The 27,459-nt window shown below is 30.2% G+C and overlaps 1 protein-coding gene across 1 annotated transcript; it reads left to right on the forward strand.

Moving 5' to 3' along the window:
- Positions 1-1,292: 1,292 nt before the first annotated feature.
- Positions 1,293-27,034, forward strand: LOC136972177 (TNF receptor-associated factor 2-like). Its single transcript, XM_067266734.1, has 7 exons — positions 1,293-1,497; positions 6,843-6,905; positions 9,832-9,927; positions 12,677-12,760; positions 17,854-17,940; positions 21,056-21,328; positions 25,923-27,034. Exons 1-7 carry the CDS (start codon positions 1,357-1,359, stop codon positions 26,154-26,156), a joined length of 978 nt encoding a protein of 325 aa, XP_067122835.1. The 5' UTR covers positions 1,293-1,356; the 3' UTR covers positions 26,157-27,034.
- The last annotated feature ends 425 nt before the right edge of the window (positions 27,035-27,459 follow it).

The raw sequence follows: 27,459 nt of genomic DNA on the forward strand, positions 1-27,459 counted from the left end.
GACATCACATTTGGATGACCCCTTCCCCTGTATAATAGACAAAACCTCCGTATTTTGGTTCTATATCTTTAAGAAATTATGATTAAATTAGTACAGGGTTTTCAACTTTTGTACAGGGAACGAAATAATAAAAATACATCAAAATTAAATTACATACAAAATTCAGATAATTAGATTTACAATATAATATACAATTTATAATAATTAAATAAACAAAAACAGGTGACCAAACTGTGCTATAACAAAGATAAACATTGCTTTTAATAATTTTTTTTAACACAAACCAAAAAAAAAAATAACGACAACAACAAAAAAATAATAATAGAATTTGCACTTACTTAATTTTTGTATTTTTATCAGGTATTATGCAAAAAAAAAAAAAGATAAGCAACGAGTCGTCGCAGCCGCATGTTTAATGCGTGCAACGTCACACTAAACCTCCGCGAGAATGAATTCAGAGTAATCTTATAACACAGAATGATAATAACGCTGTCTGAAATAGAATTCGAGAACAAAATTTATAAAAAATAAGAAATAAAATAAAACGTATTCAGTAATTCTTGTATAATTTACAACCCAGGCCAATCGAAATCGGGTCCTCCTCTTCTACACGCCGATCCTGCATGAGGACCCGATTTCGACGGCCGGATGGCCGAGCGGTAAAGGTGGCAGCCTACCGCTCTGGGGGACCCGGGATCGAATCCGAACGGGTCGAATAATCCCCAGGAATTTTTCGGGGGTGGTCCGTTCGGATATGTCGGGCCCCGTCTTTCACCACCCGGTCGCCCCATTGTGGGCCTGGCCGAACCCATAATGGGCCTACTAAAAGAGGCCCTCTTAGTACCCACAGGGCGGAAAGAGTTAAAAAAAAAAGGACCCGATTTCGATTTCCATAAAGGACTTGAGGAACTTCTCCACAATCTTTTATAAAATGTTATTTTCCTCTTATTTACTATTTTAAAAAGCTAATAAAAATTTTATTTTCATAATCAATTGCGTGTAATAAAATTCAGTAATCTCGCTTCGTATCATTTTTTTTCTTATTATCTTATCTATGAAACCAAAATGCGTACGTATTTAATATATTTTCACTAAAATATACAGATTTATTATAAGTTTAAAAGTTTTTCTTTTTTTAATTAGAAAATTCTAAATTAATAATAAATGTAAATAAATAAATAAAAAAAAAATAAAAATAAAAAAAAATTGTGCATAACGAAAGCAATGACGTAAGATTTATATTCTAGTTTGTGATTGGCTACGGAAAATACAAACAGGAAAGTCCACGTGATTATCGTAATGTACGGTACAGATTTGGGAAAGCCAAACGTGTCATGGCTGTGAAGGGTAGAAACGATGCCACTTAATAGGGAAATGTGTGTTAATTATAAAAATGATAATCCCGTAAATGCTGTTAGGGTTAGTAGAAGTGAAAATGTGACAATTACGCTTAAAACTGTTGTTAATATGTTCAGTAGAAAATTGCCACTGATTAAGGTAAGGTAATGAAAATGATTAATTTAACCCATAATATGGGAATTATGTACTGTACTTTTACCATTGTTTTTTTCCATAGCTTCTTGATTCTTTTGTATTCGAGATTCTACATTCTTATCATATTGTCAACATAGTATTACAGAATAAATAAGTTAATTAAATTTATATATAATTATACCATATTTATTTATTTGGTTAATCTTAGTGTTTAAATATACCAATAACATTTAAAAGGTTGATTAAACTTTTTAAAATAAGTTTACATTTTGACATTTTAACTGTTATACACATTGATTATTATGTAAATTCCAGATAAGCTTATTACGTGTAAAATTACAGTCATTTTTTAAAGAGAAAATGGAGAACGTGTTCTCCCATTGCCTGTCGTGTGGTAATTCTAGTTCCGGCAAAAGCTTAACTATACGGTCCCGAAGGATTAAAAACTTTAGGCTGCAATAGTAATGCGTAAGAGAGACTGCCGTAGTTTATTTTTGATTGTTTGCGAAACACTTTTTTGGGCAAAATATGAACGGTCTACAACCCCGATAAGTTACCGTCTGTGTCGTTCGGAGCTGTGCCGTAAAATTTGCCATAATGACTAGTAAATAAACTGAATAACATTACTATTAGCTGCATTGAAGCTCAATAATACACTTAAAAAGTTTCTAGAGAAAGAGCAAGGTTTCAGAAAGGGAAGAAGTGTTATTGATGCAATTTCCACATTACATGAAATTTTGGAGAAAAATAGAATTCAAAATTACAAATGAGAAAAAATAAAAATTAGTTTTACTTTTATCTGATGTATGGAAACTATTGCATAGTTACTATAGTTTTCATATTTTTCATACAATAGAAGCTATCATAGTAATCATAGATAATGATATCACTTGGCTAATGTTATCAGAATTGTTGTCCTAAAGCAATTTTGTAATACTTTGCTTATTGTAATCATAATTCAATCAGTTCCTTAAATCTTAAATGTCATTTTAACCATGATTTTCTTCCAGTATAGTGGTATAAATTGCTGGCATTTATTACTTCAGTTAAATGCTGGGTATATTACAATTAATAATTAACCTTCAAACCATTTCTTAATAGCTTTAAAATGTGTTATTAATGTCAGAGTTGATGAAACTAGAATTTCCACTAATTATAGTGCTACTTATTTACTCTGTTTATTGTTATTCAGCTATTGTTATCAGAATGGAAGTCCCAAAGAGATTATATTAAGCAGGTACTGCTGTGTTTTATTTTTCTTATATGTTCCTCACTTAATATAATCGTCACTATATAAATGCTGTTTTTAACCTAAACAGCATTTATATAGCGAGATATATAAGACCTTCCTCAAACATTTTGATGTTTTTTGTAAACATTTATGATTCTTTTTGAAATATTCTTCTCATGTCTCTTGTTTCAGTCAATGGCCTTTAATATAAAGACTTCTAATTGTGAAACTTCTACATTTAGGCATTTTAGTTTGTTGTTAAGGATTGTATATTTAGTTGTTATAAAGTTTGTTGTCATTAGGCATATGCCTGACTTAGTTAATTTTTCTGTAACTGTACAGTATGTCTCTTTAATCCGAATTAAAAATAAATTTCAGTAGACTATCCACATAGCTTCCAGGTTAGGCACTACTTTTATTGTTTCGTATGCATTTCAGGCTTATCTAAATCACTAAGCCTGATTCGATCTGCTTAGTGATAGGATGATCGGACTTTCGATGCCCCTTCTGGGCTCTTCCTCAGGCATTCGAAAAACCTTATCGAATGCCTGAGGAAGAGCCCAGGAGGTACATCGAAAGCGTTAGCAAATATCGAAAAGTATTACTCTGGTTAATAGGTTGGTGAAAACGTTGAGTATATCATTCCGGTGTATTAGAAGTGGAGAATAGTTATTTGCATATTAATCTGAATATTAGCAACATGTAATTATGAATCACTTAATGCATTTTTATGCTAGAATGTTTAGAATGTTTTAAGTTTTCAGTGGCGTTGCTTTAGTGCAGGGATCACCAAACTATGACTCGTGGACTGGATCTGGCTCGCGAGGTCGGCTCATCTGGCCCACTGCCATGCTTTGCCACGAATGAGCTAAGATATAATTATTTATATGGAAATATCATAGACTGTAGATAAACTTACTATGTAGAGAAAATTAAAATAAGTTTAAGTAAAAATGCCAAAATTTGTCCAATCTAATTTTTGAATCTGACAGTAATATAATTTTTAGGAAAATCAGTGAAAAAAATTCAGTGACTTGTTAAGACTGGATATCAGAGAGCTTTTTATGCAAAGTACCTTCAATGAAGTTTCTAAGAAAAGTGATTATGAGCTTGCTGCAGTTATTGTGTTTGTGTATTGGTAAATAAATATGTTGGTTGTCTTTATTTTTTGTGTATTCAGTGTACTGTATTGAACAAAATGGTTATGTGCCTGTGCTTGTTATTCTCTCAGTTATTGCTTGCTGTGAAAAAAGTCTGGTGACCCCTGTTTTAGGGTTGATTTACACATAACAGTGACGTGCCGGCACAGTGCAGTAAGCATCGACAAATATCACATTTAACCAATCAGAATTTCACGTACGACGCTTGTATGATTGACAGAATACAGATTGCGTGTTGTAGATGAAACCCTGATTGGCTACGTGTGATATTTATCGATGTTTATGCACCAGTCACTGTGCCGGCACGTCACTGTTGTGTGTAAATTGACCCTTTGTGTAATGTTCATACAATATAAGAAAGTACAGTTTGATTGCTTGTTAGTATTGGAGTAAAAGTGGAGTTGCTAAAAATAGCTGTTTGAATTTAAATGTATATTGTGTGCTGTGTATATAACAACATATTAAAAAATATTTATAAGTTTTTAGTAGTTAGCTGATTATTTTCCTACATTTTTATAATAATAATATTATGGATAAAAATATAATCTCTAAAATAAAAAGAACTATAATAGCTGACCAGTAACACTTATATGTAGACTAGCAGATAGGCCCGGCGTTGCTCGGGCAAAAGTAACGATAGCGAAGATTAAGATTATTACGTTATAGTCACAGAAGAAAAAGAGTAATTTCATCAGCAAACTAAATATTTCTAAAGAAAGGTCGAATTTGAAAATCGAATATTCTAATATCATTCAATTTTCACGACGTGTTCTGATTATATCGTTCAATTTTCATCGAATGTTCTAAAGAAGAAAAGTCGAGAAAAACCGAACTAATCTGTTTAAATTTGAAAATTGAATATGTTCCAACATATTACTCTTTTTCTTTTTTCTTTTTCCTCCAGCGCCCGTAAATCTTGCATGTTGCTTTCTCTTGTTCTCCATTGTTACTTAACACTTCCATTGTTGATGGAAGTGTTAAGACTTAATCCTGTCCCTCTCCCCCGTGGGGAGGAATTTCGAAAACCCCTTCTTAGTGTGCGTTCTTGTGATGTACCCTAACTGTGTACCAAATTTCAACTTTCAACTCTCAACCGTTTGGGCTCTGTGCTGATTATTATTATTATTATTATTATTATTATTATTATTAACTCATCTTGATCAGATAATTTATTCATCTATATATATAGTCATTCATCACATTATCAATAATGATCATTCACCTAAAATCGAATTAGTAAAAAAAAAATACTTGATAGGATTTTTTTAAATTATTGTGTGTAAACAGAATAATTAAAAAAATTTTTTATAGTATAACATTATATTGTATTAAAAACAGTATATTAAAAGCAAGAATGTATTAATTTGCATTTTGAATATAATTTTTTTGAATGGTAAAGAAAGGCTTTGTTCTCTAGTTAGAAAACAAATACACCCACAACAGCCGTAAATGAAGGTGTTAATGGTTGTTGTGGGTGTATTTGCTTATATTATCGGGTTTTGTTGATGTATGTTTCTAATTAGAAAACTTAACAACATTGATTTGAATTCATAAATATTTTTACATATGGAAATTTACACAAATAATTTCAAATGAACTATTGCATTAGTGTATAAAAATTAAAATATATATTTGGCAACTAGCTACGAATATGTATTTTAAAAATGTTATAATTAAACATGATAAACTTTATCTGTTTAAACAATTTTTATCTTCATTCTGTTTTTACCGGTAATTTTAATTTTTTAATAATTTTAATCTTTTATATTATTTTTATAAATATAAGAATGATTTCTAAAATAAAAAGAATCTGTATACATACTACACTTACATGTGATATTTCATTTTTTACAAAAATATATATATATATAAAATGACAAATAATTATTTTTACTGTTTGTATATGTGAATTTACTGACAAAGTGATTAATACAGGCATTATGAATAATGACCAACAAAATTGGGCATTGTAATAAATTTCATTATCAAATTGACTGATCATTATGAATACTGCTATCATCTAGTTGGGCAAAGTGATGATAATACGTTGAAGAGTGGTCATCCAAAATATGCTAGCCAATGAGCACTCGCATCTGAGTTGCACGTGCGTATTGCGTTTAGTACCGAATTTGGCGCAGTCACAACTGTTTGTGCTCTTGACGGATTCCTCCTGGAGGGGAGCTGCTGGCAGGCCACTGATTCTTTAATGTCAATAGTTATTTATTCACAGTAGTTTTTGAACACACGTATCAATAACTAGTATGTATTAATACCTAGTGACGTTAAACAATTGGCAGCCTGTCGGCTCCCCTCCAAGAGGAATCTGTCGGGAGCACAAACAGTTGCAACCATCGCCATGATGGTGCACATAGGTAAAATTTAACCATTTAATTAATATAGTTAATAGTACTTAGTTTTAAAAGATTACATGTTCTTTTTAAAATACTTTGAAATAATTCACGAAAAATAAATATTTCTAAATGAAATAAGTGGAGTTTTTTTAATCAAATTAAAATGTCGCACAATTTAAAATTCGGTACTAAACACGATACGCACTCAATGCGATACAATCGGCAACTCGGAGTGCCGACTGGCTAGCGTATGTTAGATGATCACTCCTCAACTTATTATCACCATTTTGCCCAACTAGGTGATAGCAGTATTCATAATGACTGGTCAATTTGATAAATTAATCAATATTTATCACACTGCGTGCCCTTTTTTGGTGCCTAAAAAGGGCACATGGTATATATGTTATGGACAAAGTGATTAATCGGGCATTGTGAATAATGCCCGATTACTTGTCCATAACATATATACTAAAAATTTGTTTATAAAACACATTTTATTAAGAATGTTTTGTTATTAGAATAGTTTGTTTCAAATTTGTTTTGTTGCAATACTTTTTTAAATGCAAAACCAATTAATATTAATCATACTTTTTAATTTTTATATAGACTAACAAGGAAATACATCCATTGCTGAGGAGAATTGCTTGGGAGAAGAGATTTTTAAATGAGGTTGATATATTTTTTTATATTAATAACAAATATTAATATTTTATAATACCAATAATTAATGATTGAATATGTAAATTTTGTAAATGCAAATAGTTAGTTATCTTTTTGTGAATATGTATGTTATGTACAGTACATTCACATATCGCATTTAAATGTTTTTGAATTTATCCAATGAATTCAAATGATAATAAAAAGGCTGAAACTTTTTCTTGTGTAAACTGTTAGGATACAAATGACAGACAGTCATTTGTATCCTAACAGAAAATGTACAATAACAAATTTCTCTACATGCTTCCATCATTTTGATTTTGCTATATTAACAAATAATTTTTTTGAATAATTGTACATTTTATTTTATAATCACTTAATTTGTGAAAATAGTTTTGTCCATAAAGAATCAAATTTCATTCACGTAAAGAATACTATCAAACATGCTATAATTTCAGTAAAACTTATTGTTGAAATTGAACAAAAATGTATAGGTATCCCTCATACAACATGGTTTCACTCAAACATGGTTTGGAAAATTCTCTGTACAAAATTTCACAATTCTTAAGTGTAAACTTTGTTATTCAATTTTTATATTCAAACAAGCATGTGTGTTGTCTCAATTTGCCCACTTTTTTAATGGAATTTTAAAATCCCATAAAAAACTGGTGAAACCAGGTTGAAAAAGTAGAGCTCAGCAGAAACATCTAAATGCAGGAAAATTTTGAAAGTTGTGGCATGAGAATAGTGGAAGCAGATTTGACAGGAAGACTCAACATGTGAATAGAGAATAAAGTACACATTACACAGACTACAACTACAGGAAGTTTGGAGGAAGCAGTCATTGTGATGATACTTATTTTTCCAATTTATTATCACGGAAAAAGGATACAAGCTTTACGTTGTGCCTCGAGCTTCTTTCACTGATACTGATCAAACATGTTCTAACGTTCAACTAAATTAATATAGTGCAACAACTTTAAGGCACAAAGTAAAGCTTAAAGCCTTTTTCTGTGACACTGCTTCTTTTTCTGATTTAATATCTTGACTGCTTCCTCCAAAACTTCCTGTAGTTGTAGTCTGTGTAATGTGCACTTTATTCACATGTTAAGTCTTACTGTCAAATCTGCTTCCATTATTCTTATGCCACAACTTTTCAAAAGTTTCCTTTATTTAGATATTTCTTCTGAGCTCTACTTTTTCAACTTGGTTTCATCAGTTTTTTAAAGGGTATTTCAAGTATTTTTCAGTTATCAATAACTTCATAAGAGAGTAGTTTTCATGATAATCCATGTGACAGTCATGTGATGGCCTGCAGATTTTTCTCAGTGTTCCAGAAAATAAGCATGAAAAATCTGGTGTAGATCAGGCAAAAGCTTTAGGAGTTAACAAGAGAGGGTAAAATTATGGAAGGGGATGGGGTGCCCCAGGTTTATGTGTTAAAGTTTCTTCAGTGTCTCAGAAAATAAATATAATAAAAAGCTAAGAACAAAGAGAGACAAACATTTCATCATCTATATACAGCGGTAGACAAAAGGTCTCAAAATGTGGTATTTGCAAAAATCCGAAAGTCAAATTTGACACAATTTCAATACTTTCCCTTGTTATGTATAGGTGCATAAGAACCAAAAACATAAAATGGGACATTATTTTATAAATACCTTATTTTTAAATTATTTGGTTTGTATTAATAGGTTAAGAGTAATAGCAAAATGTCATGTCATGTGGTAGATGATCGACCAATGAAATGTTAATATTTAAAAAATGAGCTATAATTTTATAAATTCTCAATATTTTTAAATAAAACCTTTTAAAAGGACTACAAAAGAAGTGGTTAGCTCTCGAAAGAGCTATTAAGAATATGCAGACTCCTAGATTTTTCAATAGCTTGGCGTCGTGAAAATCTCTCTTTGTAAATCTAGAGGAAAAAATGCTAAATTTGGGAGTGTGTAAGTCCAGAATGATCCAATGAATTTATTCAAAATTTAAGACTTCTGTAGTCCTCATTGCAGACACTAAATATTTTAAATTTTATCCAAATCAGTTAATTGGTATTTGAGATATTAATGGTCAAATTTGACACTTTAATGTTAGAGTGCTGTATAGTAGAGCTCTAAGCTCTACTATACAGCACTACTGCACTCCATGATATTGAAATTTTCAATTTGTTTTGTGCCATTTATCAGGCTTACTTTAATGAAAACTGGTAGTACAATTTTTCTCTTCCTTGTCCTAGCTTACCTATCTTACCTACCTAAATTTAATACATATTTTTCAGTATTTGTACAATAAAAATTCAGCAACAAGTTGCGTAACTTTCTTGGTAAGAAACACTAAGATACATTATCACAAAGTTAAAATTGTGTTGGTGCCATCTTTTATGATATTTTATGTAAACTTTTTACATTATTATAAAATGGCAAAAAGCTTAATTTTGAGGGTAGAGATGAGTTTTATAAAAAAAAAAAAAGTTGTAAATGCTAATAACAAGTAAAATCTTTCATCAAGTTTGAGGCCCATTTGAGATATGCATGACACCCTCTATCTTCCCATACCATTGATCATTAACCACCAAAATTTAGTAGCATCAATGTCCTTATACACAAGCTACCATGCCAAATTTCATTTCTTGATTATTATCCTATCTTTAGATATTTAAATGAAATAGACACCAAAACACAGATACAATACGATACATACAGCCTTTTTCCTGTTATTTTTGTATTTTTGTTTTTATAGAGAGTTTTGAATTTATTTAGAATTTTTTGTTTCTTTTATAAATAAATATACGACCAAAAATATGAAGTTACTTTTATTTTTAGTTTAGTTATGTTAAATAATAATTCAATTAATTTAATTTAAATAATTTTTTGTTTATGAAATACAAATTGAGATTAGGAAAATACATTAAAAGACAAAGTTTTTACTTTTTATTTAGGAAAAGTCTGATGACAAGGATGAGGGAAAAAATATATTAAAAGAAGAAATTAAAGAATTGCAAGGGCAATGTATGGCATGGCAAAAAAAATCAAAGGTAAGTTTAATATTAAAGATCTATATGTATATATAATATATATAGAAATCTATATTTATAATCTAAATAAAAATTGTGAAATATGAAAAATAAATTTTAATGAGAAGGATATAAAATAAATAATTACTTTTCATCATCTGAATTTGTTTTTCAGTAAAAAGTTTTAATATTTAAAATTTTAAACTTACCAAAGATTGTAAAATGTCATTAGTATTCTGCAGTATTTTTACAATTACTTTTTTAAAACATAGAATATATTTACCATCTCAGCCATTTACTAATTATAAAGATATCAAAGTTTGAAGTCAAAGGTAAACATTAGAATAAATGTTAGTATATCTGTTGTCAAGTTCTTAAAGAAAACAAAAATCTATCCAATTTAATTTGGCTATAAAAAATTAACAGTTAAAGATAAGTTCACCAAAGATTTTATCAGAGAAAACTCACCAAATCTCTATGCTCCAGCATTTGGTGACAACATCAAGGTGGTAGGCAATTTTTTGTTATGTATGCTGCAACATGTCTGCTTTGTCTCACAGTGGTAATGGCTGCAATGATGCACTCCTGAAGATCCTAAGGTCTCAGACCAAAGTTGTACAAGCCATATCTTTCATGTAACTCCCACAGAAAGAAATCAAAGGGGAGAACTTGACAGCCATGCTATCGGATATACCAGACCATGATCTGCATTTTCTCCTGTGGCAAAGCTGTGACTTGTCAATAATGCTCATGGTTCAACATCTGCACCACTTGTTGCTTTTATATATCATTAAAACCATTCATTTTTAATGGAAATTAAAATCCGGTACTTTTGAGCAGAACACCTATATAATCAAAATCGTTTATCCAAATCATTATAATATTTATATTTAAAAGTAATTACATGGTGCAGCTATATTCAATCATATTTTTGGAGATTTGTGACATTATTATATTTTATCATTTAAATACAAGTTTATTCTTATAATTAGCCAAATGTTAGATAAGAAATCAATATTTAAGTTTCTTAATGAAATGGTGGCATCTCTCCAGCAGTGCACGAAGCAAGAGTGGTTTAGTGTAGTCTGATTTCTGACAAAAACCAATCAACATTTTTTGGCACATGCAGGTACAGTTTGGAACCATAGAATTATACTGGTACACTTGTGTACAACTCATGTAGTTGTCTCCATACTGTACCCGAAAGTGTCAAAGAATGTTAATTTGGTTTTTGTCAAAAATCAAACTTTACCACACCACTCTTGCTTAATGCATTGCTAAAGAGGTGCTGAAAGCAAGTACATTACTCAAATACTTGGCTACATGAATAGCTATGAGTAAAGAAGAATAAAAATTTAATGATTTTTTTTCTTTTCTTATTGAACATTTTCATGTGAATCATTGGTTTGCTGCAACAAGCAGGGAGGTTCCATATTGATATGGTAGCTTTTTGCACAGTTATGTATTGCTAGTGATCTTGGGCTATTGTAGTTTTGATCTATCTAAGCTAAATCTACGTAAGCCATCAGTGATGTGGGTGACCCACACTCAGAAATTTCTGGATATATACCTGTTTTATATATAGATATATGAATTTGTTTTGTAAAGCATTATTGAATTTTAAACTATTCAATGCTTAACTAGTGAAGTTCTCTTTCTTTCGTCAGAGATAATGTTGAGAATATAGTACCTAATTTCAATATATTTTTGAGTTTGGAATAATGTAGTATTAAAAAGACTATTTGAGATAGTAAATACTTTATCTTCCATTCATAAATTGCTAATATTTTATGCAAATTTTTTATGTAAAGGTAATTTTTAAATGAATGGCTTAAAATTATTAGTTTTAGATATATTATATTTGAAGTTCTGTTCTTGATGTTTTAAAATATATTACAATTATATCTGTTATATGCTGTAATATATAATTAAACCATTGCAAATGAATGGTTTAAGTCCTATTTTTTTTTTTAAAATTAAGTTAATGTTAACATTACAATTCTACATGATTTTTTTTTATTTTTAAATAATTTTCAGTCAAGATCTTCAAACTTGCCATGATTTTGTAAGTAGATAATTATCATTTAATAAAATTGAAGACAAAAACTGCCCAAAAGGGATCACCATTTTTTTCTCTGTGTTCCAAGACTATACACTTTTGTCGGTGACTGACCTTTCTTTGTAGGATGCTTGTCACTGGAAGTTACAAAAAGTCTTTTTAAAAAACACAAAACGCATCCAATTAAAATTAATAATTTCTTAAAAAGGAACTGGTGACATACAAGTTGTCCCCCAAAGAAGGTATAGATGGATGCAAGCAAGACAATTGTATGTCACCAGTTCCTTTTTAAGAAATTATTAATTTTAATTGGATGCGTTTTGTGTTTTTTAAAAAGACTTTTTGTAACTTCCAGTGACAAGCATCCTACAAAGAAAGGTCAGTCACCGACAAAAGTGTATAGTCTTGGAACACAGAGAAAAAAATGGTGATCCCTTTTGGGCAGTTTTTGTCTTCAATTTTATTAAACAATAATTCTCCATCGGACAAAAATTTACAGGAGATAATTATCAGTTACCAATATTTTTGAATCAATACAAATGCAAGTCTTTAAACATCTCTATTTAAAAATAAATGGACTTAAACCTTTCATTTGCAACAGCTCAATTAGTATTATTATGAATATCTGTAATAGATTTTAAAGAATTATAAACTTTCACAATTAAAATTAAATGTAAAATTTAATTTTAAAATAAACTCAATTCTTTATAGACAAATGATGATGAATTGCTGAAACTAAAACATAAGATAAATATGTTAGAAGAAGAACGTGAAAAATTGCAAAATAAATTAAAAGTAAGTTTGTATTATTTACAATAATTTGAGTTAATTTATATGTAATATAATTCTGTTAATCATTCAATGAGCACATTGATAGAGAATGTGTTTTTATAATCATCACCATTAAAGAACTAGCGAACTTTAATTAAACAATTTCAAATATTATTTTCAAACTGTAGTTTTGAAACACTGTTATTATTGATTCTAATTGATTATAAACCGGGGTCCATGTCTTTGTCCATACCAGTTGTGTCATGTGATCCATTTTCTTACAAGATCGCGGTGTACAAGGCTTTAATCAGAAGAGCCTTTACACATTCTTCTAATCCCCAGGCTCTTGATGCCAAATTAGCATTTATAGAGCATGTAGCTGCCACTCGTGGTTATTGCAACATTATGCACGGCCTGATAGAATGTTATCAGTGAATGCACTCAGGACACACCTGAGTGCATTCACTGATAACATTCCTTTCACTATCACCTTTAACCCTTACTTAAGATCCTTATGCACCGAAGTTGCCAGGAAACACCGGGTATGTCTCGCTTACAGGAGGTGTCTGACTATTTTTGACATGCTATGTAATGGGAAGGACCCTCTCAACCTGAACAGATTTCCCAGCACATATAGTGCCCCTGTTAGGGACAACAGATACAATTGAGACCTGATATACGTAGGGTCAACTAAGCGCTCTGTGCGGATAGAATTGCAAGACCATCTGGCCAATATATGTCATGGCCCTCTACTTATGCAGTAGATCTGGACATCGTAGCAGACTTTAACTGGGCCGGGTCCCCCATGGAACATCTCAGATGGTTGGAGGCTGTGCACACTTTTAAATCCAATTTTACATCTACATGCATAAATTATAAAGAGGAATTGGTTTTGTCAATGGCCTGGCAAAAGTTGATTGACAACATGGTTTAGCCATTTCAGTCCCGGTAGGGTGACTCTGTGCATGCACGATGTTGTTTTAATAATTTTTTGAACTTATATTTGAACTCTTGTTTGAATTTTATTCCAAAAGCTGTTATGAAGAACCATTGGGGAATCATTACGAAATTTGATGAAGAACTCGGAAGTTCAAAAATGTTCATTTTTGTTTGGTTTTCTTTATTTACACACTAATTGGTTTGGAGTACATGATTATTATTGATTCTGTTTGATTTATGATAATAAATATATTAAAAGTAATTGAATTAGTAACTATGACAAAATAATAATCTGATAGTTTTGTGAGAATAGGATTTATTAAATTGTAATTATATATAAAAAGATTCATTTAATAATGTAATTTTTACTTAAAGAAATAATATATTATTTTTCTGTTAGTTTTAACATTTTGTGAAAGAAAGATGTTTCCGTCTAAAACTTCCTTGTTGATGATAACTGAACTTACTCACCCTTCAATCTACCCCCCTCACCATGTTAACTCTAATTTTACCAAGTGTTTACTTTAAGAAACATCCCTTTGTTTTATGTTGTTGTATGTAGAATTATTTGTACTATCTGAAGATTGTTAATATCTGAGAAATTGAAGAATTTATTAAATGGAAGAATTGATTTTTGTGAAAAGGAGGAAACTGTTCCCCCTTTCCGTTAAAACAGAAACCTAACAGTTGTTATCAGCCCTGTCATCTGCCAAGTTCGACGCCATCGGAGGCTTTGTTTCCCCAGATTTTACCCCTAACTTTCCTGTTTACGTAAGAAAAATCCTCTACTGTGATTGGACAGAACACAGAAATAATATCGAAATTTGCTCCAACATGAAGCGACACGCGACGGAGAAAAATTTCAACATCGGATAGGTTAATATATTTTTTGTACATAATCGGTTATTCGAAAAATCAGTTATCAGAACAACCCCAGTCCCCAATTGATTTGGATAAACGATGCTCTACTATATGTTAAAAAAAAAGTACTCTTTTTGTTTTCCTTTTTTAATTAATTAAAGAATTTTTGATAAATATCCTTTTTTTTTGAAATTTAAAATGTAAAAATTACAATTGCAGAGGACTAATGATCTAATTTACAAATTAATTTATTTTCCATTGATTGTTAACTTTGATATGAGTTTGCATGGTTTCAATACATGTGGTATACTTACAGAACCAATTAACCACATTTATCAAGAGTTATCTGTATTTAGAAGTGCTTTGATGAAATTAGTTCTAATGCTAAAGATATTTTTAAAACTGGATATTATCGTTTACATTGATATAAATTATGGAAGTACTAAAACTTGGTTTGACAGGCTAAAAAACAACAATAATTTTGGGTTTCTATACATTTCATCTAGAATAAACTTGAAATTTCAACAATATGTGTATTTTCTTATCTGTCTTATTCTGAATGAGAAATCTGTAATGTAAATTAGTTCAGATCCATTTTGAAATACACCTCTACACTCAAATTATTTGGAAAATAGTTTTTATTCAAAACATACAAAACTTTTTTCCAGATTTTTTTCCATCAATATTGAACGTAAAACATCCTTCAGATTCCAAAACAAAAAACAATTTTTTTTTCAAATTGGTCAAACATTATGATTTTTTTAACATCCCACAAAAAAAACATTCCAATTTCATGGTTGTGGTTTGCTTTGCTTGCTCACCCCATTGATTTGGCTCACTTGTTCTTAATATAGACTATTCATAACAGATATTTTGTCACCTCACTCCAGTTGCAGGGTCAATTCCCACTTACTATGCTCCCTTTAGAGCCTCTTTAGTTTCCTCTACCTCTCACAGGGTGGACAGGTAGTCCAACTCACCTCCAATCTCTTTGTTCTTCTCTTGGTCAAACCTCCTTGCTTTCCCATTGGGCCAACCCCCCCTCACTTTATTCAATTTGTTCAAAAATTGATAATTCCTCAATTACCAGCACTTAAGTTTTTTTTAAATGGAAAAAGTGTTGTTACAATTTTGAACTAAGTATTTTATATATATAGAATAGATTGATTGCAATCTGGTAACATTATCTATCTTTTGTGCAATATGATTGAGTCTCCAGAACATTAGGCTGATACCTAAACTGCCTTGGCCATTTATTAAAAAAAATATATATATATATATATACTATTTGTTAGTCTTTAAGTTTACTACATAACTAAGTGCACAGGTAGACACTATGCTTTTTTTTACATCACACATTATTCTGCAATATCTTAGATGCTGATATGCATTTTGGCGTATGCCCTGATCTGTCAGCTGCAGAATAGAATTTGAACATATATCAATTATATTACAAATTTGTCTTTATCTTACAGACATTTAGTGTAGTGGTACAAACTATTATACACACTTTTAAAACATGCATATATTCACCATTAAAATTATCACAACTTAGTATATTAAACAGTACTGAACATTTGCCATCACTACTGGTTTCTACTGGGTTTTTTCCTTAATCTCATTTCTATAAAAATTAAAAATTAAACTTAAAAATTATAAAATTTTTTTCTTCATTTTTTAATACAATAAGATATTCTTTTTATATTTGTGTTTTAATCTTTACTAAGCTTTCAAGATTAAATTTTCTTTTTACCGATCCTCTGATTTACATGTTAGTATATGATTTTTAATGTTTACAATTTTTGGATATAGAATTATGTTTAAAATTTCTAATTGAATATAATTAACTTACTTATATAACTTTACAGTATTTTAACCAATTTTTTTTATCTTTATGCCTAAATTTTTGTTGATATTAATTTGACTTTTTATAATTTCAAAACTTTCCTTAATATATAGTATGATTTCAGCTTTTTCTGTAATATTCTGTTGATATATGCTATTATATTTCAAAAGTATAAATTTATTTAAGGTTTATTAAATCAGTCATTTTTTAAAATTTTTTAAGGATAATTTTAAATTTAATTTCAGAAAATATACATTATATTCTTCTTCTTATTATTGTTATATTGGGTTTAGTGAGATATACTAGGTTAACACCGGTGGCTGTGTACTATGCTGGACCAGAATCAAGGCATAGCAACCAAAACAAAACTAAAATAAAATAAGTGTGTCGATGTCAGTGTCTGTATTCTGGAATTTCCTAACAATGTGACATGTATTCAATATAATGGCTTTCTGTAGAGTGATGTATGTATTTCTATTCAATTGAAGTACATACATTTTTCCTACTACCTTTGACGTGTTGATTTTTGGTATTCGTGGTCTTTGTGTGGGATCTGTACCTGTATATTTAGTGAGTGTTTCCTGAAATATAAGTGAGAGTGTATTAACTAAATCTATATCTATGTTATCAGTGATGGATGAGGAAGTGTCTGTAGTATCATTAGTGGTAGTTGTTGTATGTGTGTTATTATCAATGCTTGTTGCTGGATTATCCTGACAGGTTACATGATCTTCATTAATGTTAAACATTTCTGTCTTTTGATGTATTTGATGTTTGATAAGTTTAAGTGTTGTTTGTGGGATAAGGTTGTTGCGTATAATTGTTCTTTTTTGATCAACAACTCTGTTTGGTGACAGTGAGGTGAGGATATAGTTGTATGAATCTATGGTGTGGTTGTCTGTATTATGTCATGTTTGTTTCAAGTTTTGTGATGGTGTAGTAAATACAGATGATAAACTTGTTCATTTCTATTGTCCATTTCATTCGTTAGCATGGTTTTCCAGCCTTTGTGGTCTGTGGATGCATTGCCACAGAAACACCAAGGCTAGGTGGGTTTCTCACATCTGTTGAGGGCATTGCAGTAGCCATGCTTGGGCTGGTGCTGCTTTTGCCACCAGTAACCAAAGGAGACTGTGGCATATTTTTTGAACGTGAGCCTCTGCCTAATTCACGAACGCAGATCTCGTTAACCCGGGCAACATTTGAGCTGGTCTCATACTTAGATCTGGTTACTACCTTGATAAATATCTCCTCAGATTGTGGGTGTGGTCACTCTTAGCTTCATTTCTCTCCATAGACCTTACTGGCATGGTTGTCCCTACCAGGAGCTTGTGCTTCCAGCCTGCATTGCCCTATGGATCAGTAAAATTACTGGGCTCTCCCACCACGACCAGGTGGTGACCACGGGAGAGTTGTTATTATTATTAATAAAATTATAATCATATTGATTTTTTTTCCTTTAATATTACAGGAAGTGGAATCAGCTTTTAATGAATATGAGAAAAGAAACAGTCATTTCCAAGAAATAACAAATTATCAGAAGGAAATTAATGCAATGGTATATTAATTAAACTTTATTATTCATTTTAGCTTAATTACTTATATATTAAATTAATGTTAATTCATTCATTATTAATATCTCTTTATTTGATATATTTTTCTTCCAATAAATAATAATAATCTAACAATGTTTCTAGGAAACAGTTCAACAATATTACAATAAACTTGTTAAGTAATTTTTGAATTTAATAGATTTATAAAGATTTTATTATTTCAGATATTGTCTGGATTGCTATTTGATTCAACAATTGTTTTTATTTAGCAGTAAATGTTTATAAGGTTTATTTGGTGAGAATATATTATCGTTAAAATGGGAGAACAGAGAAAGGGTCGGCAATAAAAAAATTTTAAAATAATCAAAAATTAATATACAGTTTAAATAAGAATAAGTTGAAAAATTAAAACCCAGAATGATTGAGAGAGGATTTTTTTTTATTGATTTTGATTTTTCAGTCTTGAAATGAAATATTTACCTTTATCAATTGTAAGAAGTACAGGATGGTGCATATTTGTTTTTTTTTATATGACAGATGATTTGTTGACATAATGAGTACAAACTATATAGAGGATAAATCACAAAATCTGGGAATCTATCATTAATTGGTTGCATGATCAACATGATATTTGTTATTTACAATGTCTTAGAGGTCCACATCTTTGTCAAGAATGTCTAGAGATTGAAATCATACAGATTGATGTCTGGGCAGTCGTATAGACAACTCTACCATTATAATAGTTGCATCATGTCACTATCCAATAGCTTAGATGTCAATTCAGATTTTACATTATAAATTAATGATTACAGTATTTTTATATATAATTACTTATTTCAATACAAAATTTTAATATTTCTTCAAATTAATCAAATGATGGAACCTTAAATGAATTTGGCTAATATAATCTGGATTAAAGTAGTGAAAAATAACGAGTGACCTGTATGATTATATCTCATAAATTAGTATGGAAGCAAAGAACAAATGGAAGTTGTAGTTAGCATAAATGGCAATACATCTGTATAGTAAGCAGAGTATTAAATCTGCATATCTGCTAAGTTTAGCATCTTATTAATTATAATTTCTTTAAACCTGCATTTTATGTTTTTACATCAGTTTTTTAAATTAACTATTATTATGTAAATGCATTTGTAAAAAAACTGTATATTAGACAGTAATTTTTATGGTTTTACTTTCTTCTTCAAATTATCATAAAATTGTATTTTGAAACATTTTTGATCAGTACAGTAAATTTCATACTGCAAAATAAAAAAACTATGGAAAAATATTTATCAATAAATTGATATTAGAATTGATAAATTATATTGATAGATATTACAAGCATAAATAATAGATTCAAAACAGTGGAATACATAAAAGTCTGAACTATAACAATAATAATGATTGTATATTAATTTTATTATGTGTAATACTATGACTAAAGATCCATAATACTCATTTAAAAGTTTTGTATAACTCCAATTCTGGAAATGAGTGAAGAGGTATTTTGAACATGACATTCTATTATAAAATAAGACTCTCATGTAATGAAAATACATACTTTATTGTCACAAAAACCAAAAGTATGTAATAAGTAAAAGCATTGTCTAGGAACAATGGCATTTAAACTTTAAATGTTTGTTCCACTTGTTTAAATATAGTTTAAATTTTAAACTAATGTCTACATTGTTTATGGATGGTAGTTTATGGTAGTCTCAATACCCTGTCTTGCCACCCCTGGAGTTTTCAATGCTGCAACTCTCCAGGCAGATCAGTCAGTCCATTGAGATCATTCTGGTTCATATTGTCCTATTCAGTAACAGTAATCTGTAGGAGGTCTTGGTGTTTGTCTGCTTATGGTTTATGACATCTTATGGCTCATTTGAGACTTTCCCAAGCATGCTGAATGAGTTTCATGTCTGGGGAGAGTGCAGGCCATTTCATTCAATTGATTTGGACTTTCTAAACAACTAATGTAGTTATTTGTTTAGAAAGTGGCTATGTTAACAAAGAGCACTATCATTCCATAACAAGATTGAATCACTACCAAACTGAACATGATAAAAGCACTGTTAACAATATGCAATACAACCAGGGTACTGCTTCATGTGTCTTCTATTGTCATCAGGTGCCAGGCAAATTCTCACTTCATTGAAGAACAGCAAATTGTGCCATTGTTATAAGGTCTATAATTGTTGACATACTGCCTGTCTATACTGGTCTGCATGATGCTGTTGGGTGAGCTTTGGTCCTTGCCAAGATCACCTAACTCTCAAGGATGGATCATGTAATTAGTTATGAACAGTTTGGGTTGATAAAGAGACACTGTTGGAATTCACCTTTTTCCAATTTTTTATGTGGTTTAATCTTTTTTAGTTTTAGAATGAACAGATCCATAAATAAAGTTCTTCCAAACTAACTTTTTTAATGACTTTTACTCTCATTAGTGAAATCATTAGTAAGTCATTACATTCAGCTAGTACAGTACATTCATGTATGTATGTGTGAACATACTTACACATCCATAATAAATGCACTTATAAGAAATCATATTATGAATATTATATTAATATTACAGTAAAATATGTACAAAATGGAATTTGAATAATAGGGAAACCTATCTAAACAGAAATAATTCTTTAAAATGGAGCAATTTTTCTATGTTAAAAAATACTGTTCAAAATGGAAACCTGCCAAACTGAGAAAATGTTTTGTACTGGGCGCTTCTGGTTTACACAGATTTTATTGTCTACATCAGATAATTCTAATATAATTTGTCACATTTATAGTTGCAATTTTTAAAAAATAAAAGTAACAAGTAAAATACATAAACAAACATTACAAAACCTGATAAATTTGTAAAGCCAAACAACCACAGGATTACATCAAGCTAATTTTCCATGATTATATTTAATTAATTACTTAAATAAATTAATTAAATATAATTGCAGAAAATTAGCCTGATGTAATCAGGTGGTTATTTGGTGGCCTAACAAGTATATAATTAATAAAGAATAAAATTATTATTTATTTATTTTATTTATGTTATATTTATTAATTATATAATTTGAAAGTTTTTCCTCATTTATAACTTAAATTTCCAAATATTTTTATTTTAAGGCTAATAGTCCTAACAACAATTTACTTAAAGAAAACATTGGCATTCTTTATTGGCCTATTAATAAATACAGCAAGATAAAAGCTACAAGGATAGGAGGTCACTACACAGTTTTTAGTAAAGAATTTTCTCTTGGTGAAAATGGATATATGTTTTCATTAGAAGCAAATCTTAATGGTGATGTAAAATTTAGTTGGGGCACTCATCTTTTCATTCAACTTTACCTGGTTACTGGCCCTAATGACAAGAAGTTATATTGGCCCTGCAATTTAATGGTAAGTTTAAAGTATGTTGTGGATCCATTGCTATAATTAATGCCAAATTATATAGTATTTTAATTGAATTATAGCTTTAAAATACTCTGTTAATTTCAGATATTTGATTCAGTCCGTTTAATTTTTTATTTTGACATTTACTTAGAACATAAAAATCAGATAATTAACATACATTAATTTTTTGTAAAATATATTAATAATCAAAATTATTTTTTAGTAAAATATTATTTAGTTAGATAGCCATGAAGTAAGATGTCAGTCTACTATAGGAAATTTGAATTTTATTCCAATCTTATTCCATACTTTAGTAGCAGGGCTGCTGAGAGCTTGTATAAGGCCTAGGGTAGAGTGGGTTCCTTTTCCTCCTTAGCGGGCTACTTTTGTCAGTGCTTTCTGAAAATACAGTAGACCCCCCCTATAACACGGATTTGTATAACACTGCAAAAAAATTGTGATAGTGTTCGTATAACACGCTAAAAGAGACTCGTATAACACTGTAAAACATCATCGCCGACTCGTGTCGCGACAGGATTGGTCGAATCTGGACCAATAGTGGATATTGTACAAACCGTTGAGTTTAAACGAGCAGCAGACCTACTAAAAAACCATTTATTATTTAACGGTCATAAAAATTATATTTATATTAATGATGATTCCAAAGTTTAGTGAATTTTTCATAGAAAAATAACTTATCGGGAAACACGCGCCCGCCGTTTGACGAGCCGCTCCGCGGCGAAAACAATCTTAAGCAATGGCATCGTCGAACGGTGCACACTCGGTAAGTAATCCTACAATTTTTTGTTTATATCATAGTTTATATGGATTATTTCTAAAAAGTTATACGTGATTTGGAAATGTTGAGTCAAATTAGTCTAGAATCGATTAATTTTACGGAAGAAAACCTTTCAAACAGCCGTAGCCCTTAAACTGCACACGTGCCGGGCTGTGATTGGCTCGTGTATTTAAGTGACTCGTACAACATGGATTCGTATAACACGGAACATATCTACACACGGTAGATATGTTCCCTGTTATAGGGGGGTCTACTGTACATAGAATGTTTTATTAAAAAGAGTCTTAAAAATTTTATTTTCTGTTAGTAAAATTAACATTAATTTTATAAGGTAGGAACCATTTGAGTTTTCAAGTCTTCTCTGGATTGCGAGGGGAGTGGAGGTGGGGGAAAATCCCTATCTTTACTCCTCTTGTGATTGTCCTGTTTACTAGTATGAGTGAAAGTATTTCTTTTCCTTCAGTCTGATTGATCACATTACAAGTCAGTCTTTCCTAAAATTATTGTCTGTCAAAATCTTAATGTGCTTATGCCTTACATCAGTAGTTAATCAGTCAAAAAAATTAAAGTTTTAGGATATACAGTAGTCGTCACTTATTGTAATCACTGGTTTATGTTATCAGCCACTTAATGTAATCAAAACCAGTTTTTCAAAACCAATTATTTAATTCCTGTGTAAAATTTTGTCTATTATTGTGATCAGTCTGCCGCTTATTGCTATCAGATAAAAGTAGGACATTTATGATGTTTATAACTGACAAATTAAGATTATTTTAAGATAACTTTTCAAAAGCATTAATTATTATTTTTATGGAAGTATTATTTAATAATTATCTTTGTTGTTTTTTAAATATGACACCTGATTGTAGATGTATTAAAAATTGTTCTACACCAATTGAGAACTGCTGTTCTACGACTGTTACTCCTGAATAAGATAGCTTTAGAACTAACTAAATATTACTTATACATATATATAAATATACTTAGCTTTAACTAAATATTCAAAATGAACCAAATTTTACCAAAGTGTTTTCTTAATCAAAATTATTTAAATAAAAATGAATGTTGTGTTATACCGAAGTTTGGTAAAAAAATTATGTTTAGCAAAGAAGAAAGAATTTTGTAAAAGGTTACAAAATGTTAAAAATTTTTATAAAAATAATAGATTATTTTGGAATTTATGTAAAGCAAGGGGAAATTATGCTAAGGTTAATATTAGTTTATTTGATTGGTTTAGTTATTTTTTCTCCCTTTATGGCTCTGAAAGTCCATATGATGTTGATTTAGTGGTTTTTAATGATTGTGTGACTTGGTCAAACGAAATATTGGATTCTTACATCTCGGAGGAGGAACTTAGAGTCGTTTTAAGTAAGTCGACTGTTGGTGGTGCTCCTGGAATAGATGGTATTCCTACTGAATTTTGGAAAATTGATAGTGCTTTTCTCTGTTTATTAGATAATTTTAATAAGGTTCTGAGAACTGGTGTTATTCCAGATGAATGGAAGAGTTCTTTATTGGTTCCGGTGCCTAAGGGTGGCTCAAGGTCGGTGCTTACTAATTACAGAGGTATTTCGTTGTTGTGCTGCGTTTCTAAGATTTTTTGTAGAGTTTTGTATTACAGGTTAATAAGTTGGTTGAATATGAGAGATATTCTGTCAGAGAGTCAGGCTGGTTTCCGTGCAGGTTACTCTACTGTTGATAATATTTTTATTCTGTATACTGTTATCTCTAAGACACTAAGTAGGAAACGGCGTAAGGTTTATGCTTTTTTTTATAGATTTAGCATCAGCATTTGATTCTGTTGATAGGGATTTATTATGGAGGAAATTATTAAAGTTTGGATTAAGCTTTAAGTTTGTATCTTTATTGGCAGAGTGATATAGTGGTTCGAATGTTAGGATTAAATGGAGGAATTTTTGTTCTCACCTTTCTTTTCTGATAAGGGTATTAAACAGGGTTGTATCTTAAGCCCTATTCTTTTTAGTTTATTTTTAAATGATTTATTAAATTGTATTGATGATTCCGGCGGAGATGGTATAGTTGTCGGTGGTGTGTCTGTTAAAGTATTAGCGTATGCGGATGATGTGGTAATTGTGGCGGATTCTCCGAGGTCATTACAGAGGTCGATTGACCTTCTGGATAATTATTTAAGCGATAATAGTTTACAATTGAATCTTGCTAAATCAAAAATTGTGGTCTTTCGAAATGGTGGTAAGGCTTCTAAGGCTGACAAATGGTGGTTTCGAGGTGTTCCAATTTCGGTTGTATCTCAATATAAGTATTTAGGTGTAATTTTTAAAAGTAATGGTTATTTTAATACTCATGTGAGGTCTTGTCAAGTTAATGCTGAGATAAAAATGGACAAAGTTATTCATATGTGTCAGTCTGCTAAGTTGTGTAATTTGAAGGATCGGTTAAGGTTATTTAATGCCGTGGTGGGCTCATCTCTCCTTTATGCTTCGGAGGTGTGGGGGTTTCAGGCGGAGAGTTTGGATACGGTATTAACTACTTTTGTTAAGAGAATGTACGGGCTTCCAAGGTGTACTCCTAGTTATCTAGTGTCTATGGAATGTTCATTGATTCCTTTGTCTTGTTTGATCCTGAACAAATCTGTTAATTGGATTTTTAGAACGTTGAGTTTAAATGAAGAACGCCTTAGTAAGATTTGTTTGCGTTATGTTGTGAAACATGTTCAGTTGCCTTTGTCGAAGTATTGGTGGGCTAGTTGTTCAAGGAACGGAATCGATTTTGATAATCTGTTACAAGATTTTAATAGTGTTTATTTACTAAAGTTAAATAATTTTGATAATTATATTTTGAAGTTGAATCATGGCATATTATTAAGTTCTTATTGTGAATGGTATAAGAGTTTGAATAAACCTTTTTTTGATTGTTCTATTTATAATAGTAATTTTTCTTCTAATGTTATGGCCGTATTAATGCAAATAAGATGTAATTCATTAAGTTTTTTATGTAATTACAGAAGGGACATTTGCATATGTGGTGTGGCGGACTTACCATTGGATGCATTTCATATTATTGCTGTTTGTTCTCTTTTGTCAAAATTACGTGAGGAGACTTTTGGGGTTCCCAATTTTTCATTTAATCAGTTTAAAAAAGTTATTTCTGATTTTGATTTATTCTTTAAGGTATTTATTTTCATAAAGAGGGTTAAATTGATTATTTCATAATGTTTATTGTATATTTGATTTTCGATTTCTTTTTCATTGTTTTTTTAGGCTTAAAGCGAAAGCTGTGCTTATTTATGTAAATTACGTTTTGGGGCGTGGTCTGCCTACTATTTAATCTGTGGCTGCTTGGACTGCTTGGGAGACTATCCGATTTTCTTTTGAATAATTGGTTTGAATTGCTGTTTTTTTCTTTTTTTAGGTAAGTTTTAGTTCTGTTGGTTGTTAATTTCTTTCGGATAGTTCTCCCAAGTAGTTCTTTAAGTTTTATTTTCTGATTTGGATTTAGTTTATAAATTTTGCAATTATCATTTTAAATTATTAATGTTATTACAATTGATGAATATATCTGTGAAATATGTTTTGTTATTTTATAAGATTATGTATACTTTGTTTTGTTCTATCCCCGCATCAGGGTCTTTGTACCAGAATGCTTAAATAAAAAAATAAAAAATAAATAAAAATGAATGTGCTATATCTCCTATGGTATATAAATAAATAAATTAATAATATATTTATTATTAATAAACTAAGATATATATTTTTGATGATTTAATAAATCTTCGGTAAATTATTCATAAAATAATTATTATAAAATTTTGTATTCTTACAGGGTATGATTGGTATATTAGATGCATCTGGAAAAAATCAAAATTATCTTAAAACTTTTTCTTGCTGCATTCAGCAACCAGGAAATAAAGAAGTTATCTCATTTCCAGAGTTTATTCATCAGTCAGATTTAACGAAATCTTACTTAGTTAATGATACTTTAACATTATTTGTTATGCTATATGATATGAAATATTTTTTTCTCAAAGGAATACTAAATTTGTATAATAATCTATAAGTTTATACATTATTTTTGTAATCCACGAAATCCTCGTTAATTCGAATTCGGATAGTTCCAAATCCCATTAGTTTGTAACTGTACTTTTGTCCTGGCCGGGGATATAAAGATTTACATGTTAAGGAATTCAGTTAGTTTGAAATACGGGTAATTCAAAATTCGAAATGAAAATTTTATCCGAACTGTGATACGTGTACATTTACTGGTTCATTTAGATCGAAATGCCTCCACGTTGTAAGAGAACAATAGACCAAGAACAACTTTAATCTGCTTTTACAGTAACAGATTTTCGGGCATCACATTACCCACGGTCTACTCTTTTTTTTCTCTTATTTCATAAAATACAGCTGGGTTTTGGGATTGCGAGATTGGGCAGCAAGTAGTAGATTGAGATATTTGTAGGACTCTAGGTCACTACTTTTGGGCGACTTCGGTAATTTGAAGTGGCGAATATTTTCTTCCCTGAATTTCGACCTAACGAGGATGAAATCTGTATCTAAAAATTGTAATATAAATTGAACAATACGAGTAAGCGCATTTTCTAGTAATGTAAATATGCTTTTTTCTATATAATTACAATGTAGTTAAAAAGTGTAATAATTATTATTGTACAATACTTCTTTGCCCTATGGGCACTAAACAGAGAGCTTTATTTTCCAAACACTTTGTGGGTTCAGTCAGGCATACAATGGGGCAGCTGGGTGGTGAGGGGATGGACCCCACCTTCTGGGACAGACCACCCGTAACCTACGAGATATAGACAGGTCCAGAAATTATACAACGAATTAGGACGCACAGTAGTTCAATTTGTTGCCACTAAGATCACTTCTAAATGCTCATTTTTAAAACTAGCATCAACTATGGTGATAATGCTTCTGCATTTTCGAAGAATTATCAATAGATAGGTTTCAATTTTATAAATTCAAAAATAAAGGCTCTGAGAACCGTCGAAGGGCATAACCTTCAATGGTTTTCAGAGCTTTTTTTTTTTTTTTTAAATTTATAAAATTCCTCAGAGCATGGCTTTTGTTCCTCATTTAATATCATGTCCCTTAATAATGATAAACATGATGTGGAATGAATGAAAAGAAAATAGATTGGTTACAGTCCATTTTCTCTTAAGTTAATAACTTAAGAGAAAATGGAAGTAATAAAATGAGTATATTACTTACAGGAAAGTAATAAAATGAGATATTACCTTTTTTATCTATCTAGATTTGCAAAAAGGCACATTGCAATATACAGTTTATGTAAAAAAGAAAAAAACCATTCCTGCTTATCATCTTCCACCGAGAAATAATAA

This window comes from Centruroides vittatus, unplaced genomic scaffold (assembly GCF_030686945.1).
Source record: "Centruroides vittatus isolate TY-2023 unplaced genomic scaffold, ASM3068694v2 contig_2818, whole genome shotgun sequence".
In the NCBI taxonomy this organism is placed as follows: Eukaryota; Metazoa; Arthropoda; class Arachnida; order Scorpiones; family Buthidae; genus Centruroides; species Centruroides vittatus.

What these genes read in the sequence shown, in the direction of transcription:
- LOC136972177 (XM_067266734.1), top strand. Translation starts at nt 1,357, where the DNA reads ATGCCACTTAATAGGGAAATGTGTGTTAATTATAAAAATGATAATCCC. An exon ending in GAAAATTGCCACTGATTAAG is followed by an intron (nt 1,498 to 6,842) that starts GTAAGGTAATGA and finishes ATTTTTATATAG; the next exon opens with ACTAACAAGGAAATACATCC. An exon ending in AGAAGGAAATTAATGCAATG is followed by an intron (nt 17,941 to 21,055) that starts GTATATTAATTA and finishes TTTTATTTTAAG; the next exon opens with GCTAATAGTCCTAACAACAA.